The 13,150-nt window shown below is 37.8% G+C and overlaps 2 protein-coding genes across 3 annotated transcripts in view; both read right to left on the reverse strand.

The window, feature by feature from the left end:
- Positions 1-1,658: 1,658 nt before the first annotated feature.
- Positions 1,659-3,908, reverse strand: ccl27b (chemokine (C-C motif) ligand 27b). Its single transcript, XM_056466166.1, has 3 exons — positions 3,802-3,908; positions 2,139-2,256; positions 1,659-2,004 (listed from the first exon to the last, which is right to left on the reverse strand). The coding sequence occupies exons 1-3, from the start codon at positions 3,854-3,856 to the stop codon at positions 1,902-1,904; spliced, it is 276 nt and encodes a 91-aa protein (XP_056322141.1). The 5' UTR covers positions 3,857-3,908; the 3' UTR covers positions 1,659-1,901.
- Positions 3,909-4,054: 146 nt separating this feature from the next.
- Positions 4,055-13,150, reverse strand: part of LOC130235731 (myosin-IIIb) — a 63,187-nt gene continuing 54,091 nt past the window's right edge. The window contains exons 25-30 of one of the 2 annotated variants that reach the window (XM_056466165.1): positions 11,222-11,421; positions 11,041-11,130; positions 10,497-10,662; positions 7,956-8,285; positions 7,293-7,350; positions 4,055-4,245 (exon numbers count right to left, since the gene is read on the reverse strand). In XM_056466165.1, coding sequence (XP_056322140.1) covers positions 4,238-4,245; positions 7,293-7,350; positions 7,956-8,285; positions 10,497-10,662; positions 11,041-11,130; positions 11,222-11,421 — 852 coding nt within the window. In that variant the 3' untranslated portion in view covers positions 4,055-4,237. Of the gene's footprint in view, positions 4,246-7,292; positions 7,354-7,955; positions 8,286-10,496; positions 10,663-11,040; positions 11,131-11,221; positions 11,422-13,150 lie in introns of both variants that reach the window. The other variant, XM_056466164.1, reaches the window with a different exon arrangement.

The following is a 13,150-nucleotide window of genomic DNA, read 5'->3' on the forward strand; positions in this document are numbered from 1 at the left end:
TAATAATGTTAAAGGGAAGCCAAACATGCATCTGACGTAAACTGTGAAATGGTCTGACGTTGATTTAAAGCTCTCCATGTGGTGTGGATTCATTTTTTAGTAATAAAAATATGCCTTGTATCTGGTTTCATTATTGTATGCCTGAGTTTACGAATATACACTTCAAGAGTTCACACTGAGCTGATGATTGACTATTAAGCTTGTTTGGCATGCTGTCCCGGGAGAGAGCCCTCAGCTTATAAGATCTTTGAGACGGGGCTCCCTCCTGTTTGCAAGGCGAGAGGGGAGTTTGAGCTGAGGTAGATCTGGAGAACTAGTTTTGAGAACAAACAGAAATGGTGAGGAGCAGGAGGAGTCTGTTAGGCTGTAATAACTCTCTCTAAACCATTTCCCAGATCTTTGATTGAAATGCCTACTTCACTACATCCAATCAGCTCACAGTGGAAAAAACAAGCCACGCCCACTGTTTTCTCATTTAATATTCAGTTGTGGTGAAAAATCGAGTCCCCCCTACCTTGTTGTGTAGTATATATCTATTGTTGTGTGGTATACATCTATGGTTGTGTGCAGGGCTTAATTTGTGCCAGATCCGGAACCAATACCGGAACCAATAAAGTCTGATCCGGCACCTCATTTTACTGATCCCCCTCTTCCCCCGTCAGCTGTTCACTTTCACTTTCTTCTGCGAGTCCCGAACCCTCTTCACTTTCATCCTCTCAAACATTATATGCAGTTTTAAACATGTTATAGCAAGCTGCCAGTGAAAACCAAGAGCTTTGACTGAGTTCTGCTTATTTTGACCTCTCTGCTCTGCTGGCTGGGAAGCTCTTGATTATTAATTATTTATTGACCCCTCCAAACCCTCCACTTACGTGTGCAACACCTCTCCATCCTTGGGTAACTTGCCGGATCTGGACCAGGGGGGGCCAAGTCAGAGCACTCACTTTGGTCCCCCGGGCTCGGTTTCTCTGTCAGTATGGGCTGCTGTGTGAACTTAATGAAGGAAAGATGAACTTACATTATTTTAGCAAACGACTGCAATATAATAAAGAGTGGTCTGAACTCTTTCTGTACCCACTGTATATCACAGAGTTGACATAACGAATCTACTGTTGATATATCTGAAACCATGTGTACAAATGAATGAGAGCAGAATAATGATGCACCTCAATGCCTTCTAGAGTTACCCTCCAGAGGAAGTGACATCACTTAGAGGAAATACCAAGCTTCCATCAGTGCTTTACAGACCGCCACGGCATTTTATAACCAATGAAACGGAGTTGAGCAGAACTTCCAGACAGACGCAATGATTATTTTATTACAAAATCACACAGGAAGTAGATGTTTCATGGAAATATTGAACTCAGCAAAGTAAACACACACAGAATAAGATGCACATTAGAGTTATTTCATGATATTTGATGCTAAACGTACGATTCAGGAGGCTAAACAGATATGAGAGTCTTTAAAGTTCAAAATAAAAGCCTAAATACCCATAAAAACAGCATTTCTAATGTTACACCATACATTTATATAATATAAGAGTCAGACCTTACTGTCCTGATGAAATCATTCAAAATCAAGGCATGATCATGTTTTATTGTGGTCAAATAAGTGTAATCTAGAAGCCTTTGCCTTATATAAGACACTTCTGATACCAAATGATCAACTAGAAGTCGAGATATTATTTGTTGTTCCTAAAACTTGTATAGGCGATAAGACTTTTGTCAGGTAGTGTATATATAAAAAACATACTTGAAACTGCTGCACAAACAGTGTTCATTAAAATGAATGAATGTAAGGATGTAGATCAACACGTGCGATCAGAAGAACAGAGTAAGTGTATCCTTGAACATCTCTATAGTGAAGTGTTTGTTCCTCGTGACATCACCTGAGCTCATTCACACAGCAGAGGCTTTCATACGACTCATTCGCTTCATCAGCTTCTGCAGAAACTGCTCCATCTTGGGTGTTGCGCAGTATCTCACGTCACCCACATGCAATCTGAAATGAGCGGTTTTAAGATTTAAGACATGATGGATGGATGGATGGATAGATGAGTGTAAAGAAAACAGAGAAACATAATACCATCTAGAAGTACTAATAAAGTCAAAAATGATCAAATTGGTCAAACTCACATAAGAGCATCAATAGCGCACGCTCCGCTGCTCGTCTGCACCTCATATCGATTGACTTTTTTCAGCGTTTCCAGTGGAAACCTTTTTGAAGTTTCAACACAACATCTTGGAGTGACGCCTGAGAAAAGAAAACGTAATAAAAAAGCTTAAACGTCCAGTTGAAGTCAAAAAGATTGCCTTTCATGTGAAATTTGATTTCTTTTTAAAATATTTCCCAAGTGCTGTTCACCAAAGTATTTTCACAGTATTTCCTACAATATTTTTTCTTCTGGAGAAAGTCTCGTTCGTTTGGCTGCAATAAACATTTTAGAATGTCAAAATAAAATATTAACATTAATGTCAAATGATTAACTGATTAATCGTCTCCAAAATAAAAGTCTGTATTTACATGTTTGTGTTCTCACAGTGTGTGTGTGTGTGTGTGTGTGTGTGTGTGTGTGTGTGTGTGTGTGTGTGTGTGTGTGTGTGTGTGTGTGTGTGTGTGTGTGTGTGTCTGTTTTTTTTTTTTTTTTTCATGTTTTTTTAAAGATAATTCTTCTGTTTATCAAGGCGACATTTATTAAATGTAAAAATTTGGTAAATTGTTAAATATTTATTACAATTTTAAATAACTGCTTTCTTATTGTTTGTAGTTTCAAATGAAAATATTACTCCAGTCATAATTGCTTTTAATACTATTACCATTAATAATAATAATAATAATGAATATTAGAGTGATTTCTGAAGGATCATGTGACTCTGAAGACTGCAGTAATGAAGCTGAAAATTCATCTTTAAAATCACTATAATAAATGATTAAATTCAATAATAATCCACTTTTGAGAAGTTATTTTATAGTGCAGTAATATTTCACAATTGTATAGTTTGTACTGTATTTCTGCTGAAATAAATGCAGCCTTGGTGAGCAGGAGAGGCTTATTTTAAAACATTTAATAATTGTGTGTATATATATATATATATATAGTCGCCTTGGAATGATAAGTTTCTATCTGCGTTCTAAATGGTTTTGAGATATTGAGCTTCAAAGTTTTTGCAAGTTTTTATTCCATACAGCAAACAATATGTGTGTAATCTTTCATACATGAACATGACAGAGACCCTAAGTGTACTCTGAATGTAAATGATCAACATTCTCTGACATTTGCAAATTAGAATAAAACAGCCAGGGCAAATGCAGACAGACCGACTGAGTCACAGTCATTTATTTTCAGCTTGGATCTATCTGGCAGATCATTCATTCAAGCATTACTTTTATATAAAACACAATCAGTCTGCTTATTAATTTAATTAAAAAAATTAAAATTAGTGTTGTAACAATATGCTGATTTTTGACAAATCTAAACTTTTGCTTCCTATAACATTTATTTAATTGTGTGTGTGTGTGTGTCTGTCTATATATATATATATAATATATATATATATATATATATATATATATAATATATATATATATATACACACACACATACATACATACATACATACATACATATATATATATATATATATATATATATATATATATATATATATATATATATATATATATATATACACACACACACACACACACACACATATATATATACACATATACATACACATACATACATACACACAATAATCTATAATCTGAAGAATAAATATGATTCTGATTTATTACCTTGAGCGCAGCTGATGCTGAGAGTCAGTAAAATCCCCAACACTATGAGATCCATCTGCAGATCAGGGTGATTTCCTCAAGCTTTCTGTGAGATCGGAGACTCTGAGAGATCTTATATGAGTCCTCAATGCTCCTATTGGACGTAACAGCACATTTGCATATTCATCAGCCAATAAACACACAGCTTTCATAGGAGACTCATTTTACATTCCGCGTTCTTCATTCTGGCATTCAAAGCAAGGAGGCATCTGGCTTATGAAACACAACTGTTTATTAAATCACCTAAAACAGCAAGTTTACATTAAATAAAAACACGTAAAATTACAACTGACAGAAAAATTAAGTTACAAACGCTTCAACATTTCACATGATCATGAAGTAAATAATAAAACCAGGGATAGCAGCATCGACACGTCTGTAGTTTCATTCTCCAGAGTCATGAATCTGAAACGCACATAAAGAAAACCCAAAGTCATTTCACTTCCTAAATGAACAGCAGGAAACACAAGGAAGAGTAAACGAAGAGAAACAGGAAGTTGTTTTAAGTACTTTGAGGAAAACTCAATTTTATAATTCCTTTGATGATTTTCTGAGGTGAAAAAATAGTATTTTTAACAATAAATAAAAGTTATGTCAATAAGGCGACACGGTGGCTCAGTGGTTAGCACTGTGGCCTCACAGCAAGAAGGTCGCTGGTTCGAGCCTCAGCTGGGTCAGTTGGCATTTCAGTGTGGAGTTTGCATGTTCTCCCCATGTTGGCGTGGGTTTCCTCCGGGTGCTCCGGTTTCCCCCACAGTCCAAACAGTAAACTAAATTGGCAGTAGTGTATGAGTGTGTGTGTGAATGTGTGTGTGTATGGGTGTTTCCCAGTGCTGGTTATGGCTGGAAGGGCATCCGCTGTATGAAACATATGCTGGAGTAGTTGGCTCATTCTTCTGTGGCGATCCCTGATGAATAAGGAACTAAGTTGAAGGAAAAATTAACTATAGAAATGAAATATTTGTTTACTTTGTGTTATCTTTCTATTCCTAAAAATGTTCATATCAATTCAGTGACCAATCTCTTATTTTAATGGATATAACTGTTTCATTAAACGATTGTTTAAATGCACCCAAATATATCGTCTTTATTGGATAAAAATGGATAAAAATATTCAATTATTCAAACAAAAAATTGGCGTAAAAACTCATAATTACAGTAGAAGACTTAGAAAATGTCATCTTGAAACTTTATCAAACCCTAATTTGATTAGCAATCTGAACTGCTTCATTTGTTCAACTTTAAACATCTAAATGTTGAGTAAACTGTCTTTAAAGCACGCTCAGACTCTACACTTTCGATTAGTAGTGAGAAAGCATCTCAGCCAAACATGAATCATACTATACATCAGAGGATGGACTGTTTATGAATGATGTATAAATCTTAATTTCATGAGTTCTGAGATCAGGGAAAGCACAACTCCACTCGCCTTCACAGGCTTTTGTTTGCACACGAGTGTAGAGTCAACATCTGACACGGTTACTATGATAACAGATCAATACAGTGTGGAGCTTTCATAAGAAGCTCTGTGGCCACATTTATTAACACACTCATTCTGATATTATAAAACTCAAGAGTTTAAATGTAGACCGAGCTCTTTACAGCGTCTGTCATCCATAAACCTGCATGACTTTATTTAGTTTCACTGAAGCTACGGTTGAAATTTCCTGTGAAATTTTGGTTCTTTTTCAAATATTTCCCAAACGATGTTGAACAGATTCAGGAATTTCTCACAGTATTTCCTATAATGTTTTTTCTTTTGGAGAAAGTCTTATTTGTTTTATTTCGGCTAAAATAAAAGCAGCGTTTAATCTTTTTAAATCCCATTTTAAGGTCAATACTATTAGCCCCCTTCAGCAATATATTTTTCCTGACTGTCTACAAAATAAACCACTGTTATACAATGACTTGCCTAATTACCATAACTTTAACCTAATTACCCTAGTTAAGCCTTTAAATGTCACTTTAAGCTGTATAGAAGTGTCTTGAAGAATATCTAGTCTAATATTATTTACTGTCATCATGACAAAGAGAAAATAAATCAGTTATTAGAGATGAGTTATTAACACTATTATGATTAGAAATGTGTTGAAAAATCCTTCTCTCTGTTAAACAGAAATTGGGGGACAGTTTAACAAGATGGCTAATAATTCTAACATTAAAGGGCACCTATGGTAAAAAATCTACTTTTCAAGCTGTTTGGACAGACATATGTGCAGGTATGGTGTATAGACTGTCATATTGGGGTGATATAAACACACCCAGTGCTTTTTTTTTCAATTTAACAACATAAAAACGGTGGACCAATTGGAGCAGTTTTCAAACCGACCGCAACTTTACGTAGGAGAGCGGTCCCCCCGCCCACCAATATTGATTGACAGGCGCGTCATCATATCCTCAGTTTGTTGATTCACGTCCGCCATTTTCAGCGGGAGTCGAAGCGATATCACTAAAGGAACACGCTAGCTCTATTTTTAGATGCAAGGCTCATTGGGCTCAACACAAGATCAATATTCTACACATTATCGCTCTAATCAGAATTATTGGTTGTATCTTTAGGTAGGTTTGCAAACATGTGTACTTCTCATTGAGTCTACCTTATACTTCAGCCGTTTGCATTTCTCGCGATCCCAGAAGCTCCCTGTGATCTTAACTAGCATGTGTTTTAGAGTTCTAAACATAGGTTTCTATCAGGGTACACTCAAGTCGACGGCTGGGCGCCGCGGACCGCTGCAGAAACCTATGTTGAGAATTCAAAAATGCGTGGCGAGACGATTCGGGACACTTCATGTTTCTGCCGCGCCACAGAGAGTGTCTGGTGTGCCGTGTCGCAGCTTCAAGCGGCGCATCCGGTGCCTCAGTCAAAGTTAATTCAGTGTGCGTGGTTATTAGTTTCTGTGTACAAGCTCGGCACTTGAAACTAGCACACAGTTGGCTGTAAAACTGTACAAAGACACAAATGATTTTGTACTCTCTGCTTGGTCTGTGTCCGAGTCGTATATGTATGACTGATTGCTGATCCTCTCACTCCAGCTCCTTCTCGCAGTCTGCCTGTCTGTGTTGCAAACACAGAGCGGGTGAGCTCATGGCCCCGCCCCCTTGTTACGTTGGCGGGAAGCCGAAACTAATTTACATGTGAAGCAACACACCCCTAAATCAGCGAGCTGTGGACACGCCCCCAACATGACACTTTTTAACACATTATAATAAACAAATCTGAACTGTGTTTTAAACTGAACCTAAACTGGCACACTCAGAACAACCATAATATTAATATTACATCATAAAAAAAGAGGTAAACTATGGGCCCTTTAACTGTACATGTAAGTGAACTATCTTCATCCATAAACCTGTATGACTTTCTAAATGTCAGTATAATAATATAAGAAATATAAACGTGTGAAATCTTGTTCCAGTGAAGACAGAAAGGGTTTATGAATGAAATCTCTCACCCGTCCTCTTCCAGGAGCTCAGGTCTTTGCCGGAGGGAATCTGGATCTGTTCTTGGCTCTGCTGGAAAAGAGAAAAACAAGGCATTTGAAGAAACATGAAGATTACGTTCACTGTGGTTTTGTTAGAACAAGAGGGGAAAAACCCCACATTAAATGTCAGGCTCTCACACTGACTTGTCCCTACAGCGTCCGAATGAAGCTTTTCTGGCAGCAAAACAGTTTATTACGCAGATGTGTTGAAATATTTGACTGTGTTTGAACTGGATCTTTGGGAGAACAAAGGAATTACTATACGAACACCACACCGGTAATCTTTCATTCAGTTTAACTGCAAGTAGGCCTGTCATGGTAAGGAATATTTGTTGTGCGATACACTTACTGGCCACTTTATTAGGTACACCTGTCCAACTGCTCGATAATGCAAATTTCTAATCAGCCAATCGCATGGCAGCAACTCAATGCATTTAGGCATGCAGACATTCCTCCCTCCACAGCCCATCAGTTTTGTGATCCATACCTGATACGATTATATCTTACTCAAACAGCTGTCGATTATTGTGAATGGTCAGAGGATGTTTACCTTATCAACAGATATGAGAGTCTGCATCAAGATAAAGCAACATGTCTGATTGTGTATGTGTGTGTGTGTGTGTGTGTGTTTACCTCTTGAATCTGCTGGATCTCCCTCATGGCCAGCCGTATGGACGGGTAAAGTCGAGGGAAAGGCCTGCTCTGATTGGTCAGATCCTCATCCTTGCGCTCTGCCTGCGCTGCCTCCATTCGTCTGCGGCGATCAGAGATGCGCTTCAGCACTGGAGCACGGTGGTGCTCATGTTTTGAGTTTCCTCCTGGCGGCAGGAACAGTCTCTGCATCTGCAAGTGCACTTTATTTGACCCAGCATCCGTGTCCATATCTTCAGCAGGACCGTCAACGCTCTCCACCGCAGAGGAAAATGCCCTGAGCTCCTCATAGTCCGGCTCCTGATCGCACATCTGTCCAAACACAAACCACACTCACTCTTTAGTCCCGTTTAGCAGCGTATGAGATACAATATATTACTACATTAATCAAAGTATGACAGGGCCTGACAGAATCTGTGGACATTTTTGTCTAAAGAAAATCTTCGGATTCATGCTGAATGATTTTGGGGAATACAGTAACTAAAAACTTAAACATGAAATAAAAAACAAGAACTTTTGAACTTTTATTTCATGTTTACAACTCAAATTCAGTTGGAGCCATTTGTTTGACAAGTTAATCTCTTATATAAAACATCTAGTAAAAGAAAATACTACTTTAAAACCCGACTCAACCTGACAGTGCCGTGCACAGACTCTTAAATGGGCTGGAGCAAGCTGAACAGCTGCTGTGGTCGCGAAATGGAGACGGGGATTACTGGAATCAATGGAGGGGCGTTGGAGGGAGGGGATACAGGCTGAGAGGGGCACTTCAGCCAATAAGGGCAGAGGGGCAGTGGCTCTAGCCACCGGGCCACCCCCCTGTGCACGGCCCTGCTACCTGAGCCCGTGCACATTGTGTCCGAGCTCGACCCGGGCCTGATTTAAACTTGAATATTTTTTTTTGAGAGGCATCCGCTATGTAAAACATATGCTGGATAAGTTGGCAGTTCATTCCGCTGTGATTAATAAAGGGACTAAGCTGAAAAGAAAATGAATGAATGAATGTAGAGCCACACGTCGCTTTTGCCCCCTTCGCTAAAATATTCGTATAATACCCGGTTCGGTGAGGGTTACACTACCAGTTAGCGCTGTACAACATATTCTTTCAGGACAATGTTCCTTTTGTTAATGAATAGATTTTGTTAACGAATTATTACATCATTAATTAAATTTTTACTAACGAAAACGAGATGAACACTAAATAAAAAATTGCCGTCAGTGAATAAAGATGAAATGAGAATGTTTATGGAGGGACGATTTGTGAAAAGATGCAGTCAGAGTGAATCTCCTGCATGTCTGCGAGGTTAGCTGCGCTCATTTATACTGTGGCCTGTAATGATCTACAAGCAGCACATCAGCAATCATTGGTTGAATACCTCAACAACCTCAAAACATTCTGCAGTTCAAGTGTGCCTCACACAAGTGAGTGGGCTTGACAAACCACCTGTAGAAAACACACTCTTTCATCTTTCCATCATTTTAACTGACAATTGCACCAGTTTTGCACATTTACACTTTCTTACAATCGCTCAACATCTCCAAAAACCCCCACTAATGCTAGCACTTAATTCTATGAGCACTAACAGTTCCTTTGTATAATTTTCATTTCTTGTGTGTATTGCCTCCTCTTGTTGAATCACTGAATGTCTCTACAATTAGAATTAGCTTTGGACAAATGTACCTAATTTTTAAACATACAACAATGTCAATATGTGGAGAATAAAAGCTAAGAGCGGGTAAAAATCAATCTGAAGCACACTTAAAACACTTCTAAAACAGCACCAAAGACTTCCTTTTGAGCACATCCATCAACAAATCGCCAGTCATGTTTACTGATCAGTCATGTTCACACTCATAGAAGATTTGCTCTTTAGTAATAAGTCTGTGGTTTTTAACTTTAAATTGGACACGCCTTACTAAAAATTATTTCCATTCATAAACTAAAAAGCATCGGTTCTATACAGTAAACTCACCACAACACGCACTTACTTTCACTTTCAATTTGCACGTGTAAAAATCTCCTTGTCAAAACACAGCTAGGTTTTTCCCCTTAAACTACTCCAACATTTAGTCGTACAAATAGTATCAGCAAAACCTATTATCAAAATCTGTGCATTCGTTTTTAAACTGATGGATTTAGTCTGTTCGTAGGGATTGGTTTGTTTTCCGTGTCTATCTATATAGCATCCCTAATCAAGGTCTTATTTCTTTTTTTTGTTATTCTGAAATGGAATCCATGTATTTTTTTCCTCCTTACTGTATACATGCATGGATCATATCCCATCTGTGGTACATTGTAGAAATAAAAATAAACAGAATTGGGTCACTTAAACCATGTGTAAATGCAGCCAAAGTGATTCCTGCAGGAGTCCGGTAGGATGTAATGAAGACTACAACTCCCACGATTCCACACTCGTGGCCTTTGTTTGTTGTGAATATGCGCCCTCTAGTGGCCCAAATTACATACTGTGCCTTTAAATGTAAGTTACTCCTATAATTCACACAAAGCACCATAGAGCTTACCTGTCCACATGGCACCGTCAGCAGCTCCATGAAGGGCTTGATGCCCACCTGAGTGTGGTACTGGACTAGGTCTGTGAGAGACGAATGAGCGCGATCCTCACCCAGGATCACATACTTCCCATTGCTCTGCATCTCCACCATGTAGTGACGACAGCGATCGGCACCTCTGATATAGAGAAACACTGTGTTTACTAACTAACTAACTATAAATATATATTTAATTTACTATATGTAGATTAATTTACTTTATTTAATTAATTAATTTGGGTGTCTGGTTTAAGGTTAGCATCTGGAGCTAAAGCACAAAATGGTGGAAAATGTCATCTCTGTTACTGTGAAATTTGTTAGTTGTTTTAAAAGTTTAACCAAAAAAATTAACAATTAGCAACAGAATTAAAATGTTCCCATCATATTTAAGCATGATTGTAAATTAATAATAAATTAGGTTTACTATAAATAACACATTTGTTGTGTATCATTCCAGTTCAAGAAAAACAAAGGGAAAATGTCTGAAATGCACCCGCAGTCAGGAATAAGTGTATACCTGAATGTCAGAGTGAAACCCTCACGACTCTGACCGACTCGCACCAAGAAGCAGCCCAGAGGTTTGTCGATGAGAAGATCTTCTGCTTGCCTGAGAAGCAGAGTTACAGTCAGCACATGATAAACCCCTGTAGATGCTCAGTTTATTAAATGATCAGTGCATTATCTGCTCTGTATCTGACCTCCGTGTGATCATGCCGTGAAACCAGTGTGGGAAAGAGCCGTCCCGGGTCAGCTTGCGCACCTGCGTCTCTCTGAACCAGCGGATGGTGTTGCTCTTCTTCAGGTGTTTCTCTTTAATGCGCTCTTCATCGATCGGCTGAAGCATTAGAGATGCGTCCAGGTGGAAGTTCTCGTTCAGATCGTTGTCAAATGGAGTCGCCTGGGCAGAGAATTAAACAAACATCAAATGTACAAACACATTCAAATCAATATTACACTTTAAATCAGGGTGGTAAATCTGCAAAGGGGTTGTGCACAGTGTATTTTGAGGCTTGGTTGTGTTTAGAAGATGCAAAGCAATGTGTGCCCATGCTTCACTTGTAGAAAATCACGTAATTTTTTTTTCATATCTCTTACATAGATTATTTATAGCTACTCAGCTAACATGAAAATGACTGTCATATTTCCTAGTTCCTCTGAAAGGCCCGCCCTCAAGAGGCTCTGATTGGTCAGCTAACATAATGTTCTGTGATTCGCGGATCGACTCTACATCACAACGTCACAAGCATTTGTGCTGTGTAAACACTCCAGTCAGAGCAGCTGTTAGACAAAAAAATGAAGAGAACACAGCTGAACCTCACGTCTGCTCTCTAAAATCTCCACAAAGGGTCTTTCACATGTATTCGGAATAAGCATGTGTAACTAAAATGAAACGTTTACATATCTTTTTTGAGTTGTTATTTGAGATGTAGAATGCAGGGATAGCGGCCGCAAAGAGAGACACGCATAGAGAGACACTGCAGCGCTGCTGAAGAGTGTGTGTGTTTACAGCGTTTTGACAGATAAATATGAATTTGTAGCTAAATTGTTAACGTGCCAAACAGCATTTCCTGTTGTTTACATCCTCGCTAACATAACGCTAAAAACTGTCCATGTAGTTGATCAATTTTAACAAATTAAAACTTATACAGGTTGTGGCTCACAATCCACAGCTTCGTCTGAACTGGGAGAGATCCTGGAGGCTGTCCTTTGTCAAATGCTAGCTATATATATTTTTTATAATTGTCTGGAGCATAGTTAAAATTAAATCGTAAGCACTTCTCTTTGTGTCGTGTCCTTTGGAAGCCCAAATACAGAAACAGAAGCTCTGTGGAAATAGTAGCGATCGGCATTTTAGCCTTCTCTGCTGTAACATTACAGCACCTCTGGCCACGCCTCTTCACTGCTTGGGGTCTGTCTGTCTGTCTGTCTGTCTGTCTATCTGTCTATTCATCCATCCATCCATCCATCCAAAATAAAAGCATTTTAACATAATATATGTGTGTACTGTGTAAATGTATTATGTATTTATAAATACATATGCATAGGTATTGAGAAAATGTTTACTTATATTTAGATATAAAATATATATGTATAAGGTACAACATATACATTAATTTAAATATCTATAGAACAAAACTGTTTTTGTATAGTTTTGTTTCCATGTATGTGTGTGTATCACATATACCTAAGTAATTTATACAATATAATACACATATATTATGTCAAAACAAACTTTTATTTTGTATGTGATTAATAGTGATTATTCTTTGGCCAGCACTAGTAAACAAATATAACCAGTTCACTAAACAGTACACTAAATGTTCAGTTTATCATGCGCATTCAAAATAAATAATAAATAAAACATTAAAAATACAAATACATTACTAAATATTTAAAATAACAATCAAAAATAAAATAAAAAGTCAATGGTTACTGGTTTTCAACATTCTTCAGAATATTTTCTTTTGTGTTCAGGAAAGCTCAAACTTGTTTGGAGCAAGAAAAGAGTGAGTATATGATGACACAATTATCATAGTTGGGTGAACTGTCCTTTTAATATCAAATAGAAATGTGGCTTGGCATGTAAATACTCCAACCACAGGTTTGTTGGAGAGATAATGTGCTAA

Source organism: Danio aesculapii, chromosome 10, assembly GCF_903798145.1.
Source record: "Danio aesculapii chromosome 10, fDanAes4.1, whole genome shotgun sequence".
Classification (NCBI taxonomy): domain Eukaryota; kingdom Metazoa; phylum Chordata; class Actinopteri; order Cypriniformes; family Danionidae; genus Danio; species Danio aesculapii.

Excerpts from the sequence above, each read along its gene's own strand:
- ccl27b (XM_056466166.1), bottom strand. The coding sequence starts at position 3,856 with ATGGATCTCATAGTGTTGGGGATTTTACTGACTCTCAGCATCAGCTGC. Across the intron at positions 2,257-3,801 it reads CAGCATCAGCTGCGCTCAAG|GCGTCACTCCAAGATGTTGT; the intron begins GTAATAAATCAG and ends TTCTTTTCTCAG. Across the intron at positions 2,005-2,138 it reads TGCGCTATTGATGCTCTTAT|ATTGCATGTGGGTGACGTGA; the intron begins GTGAGTTTGACC and ends CGCTCATTTCAG.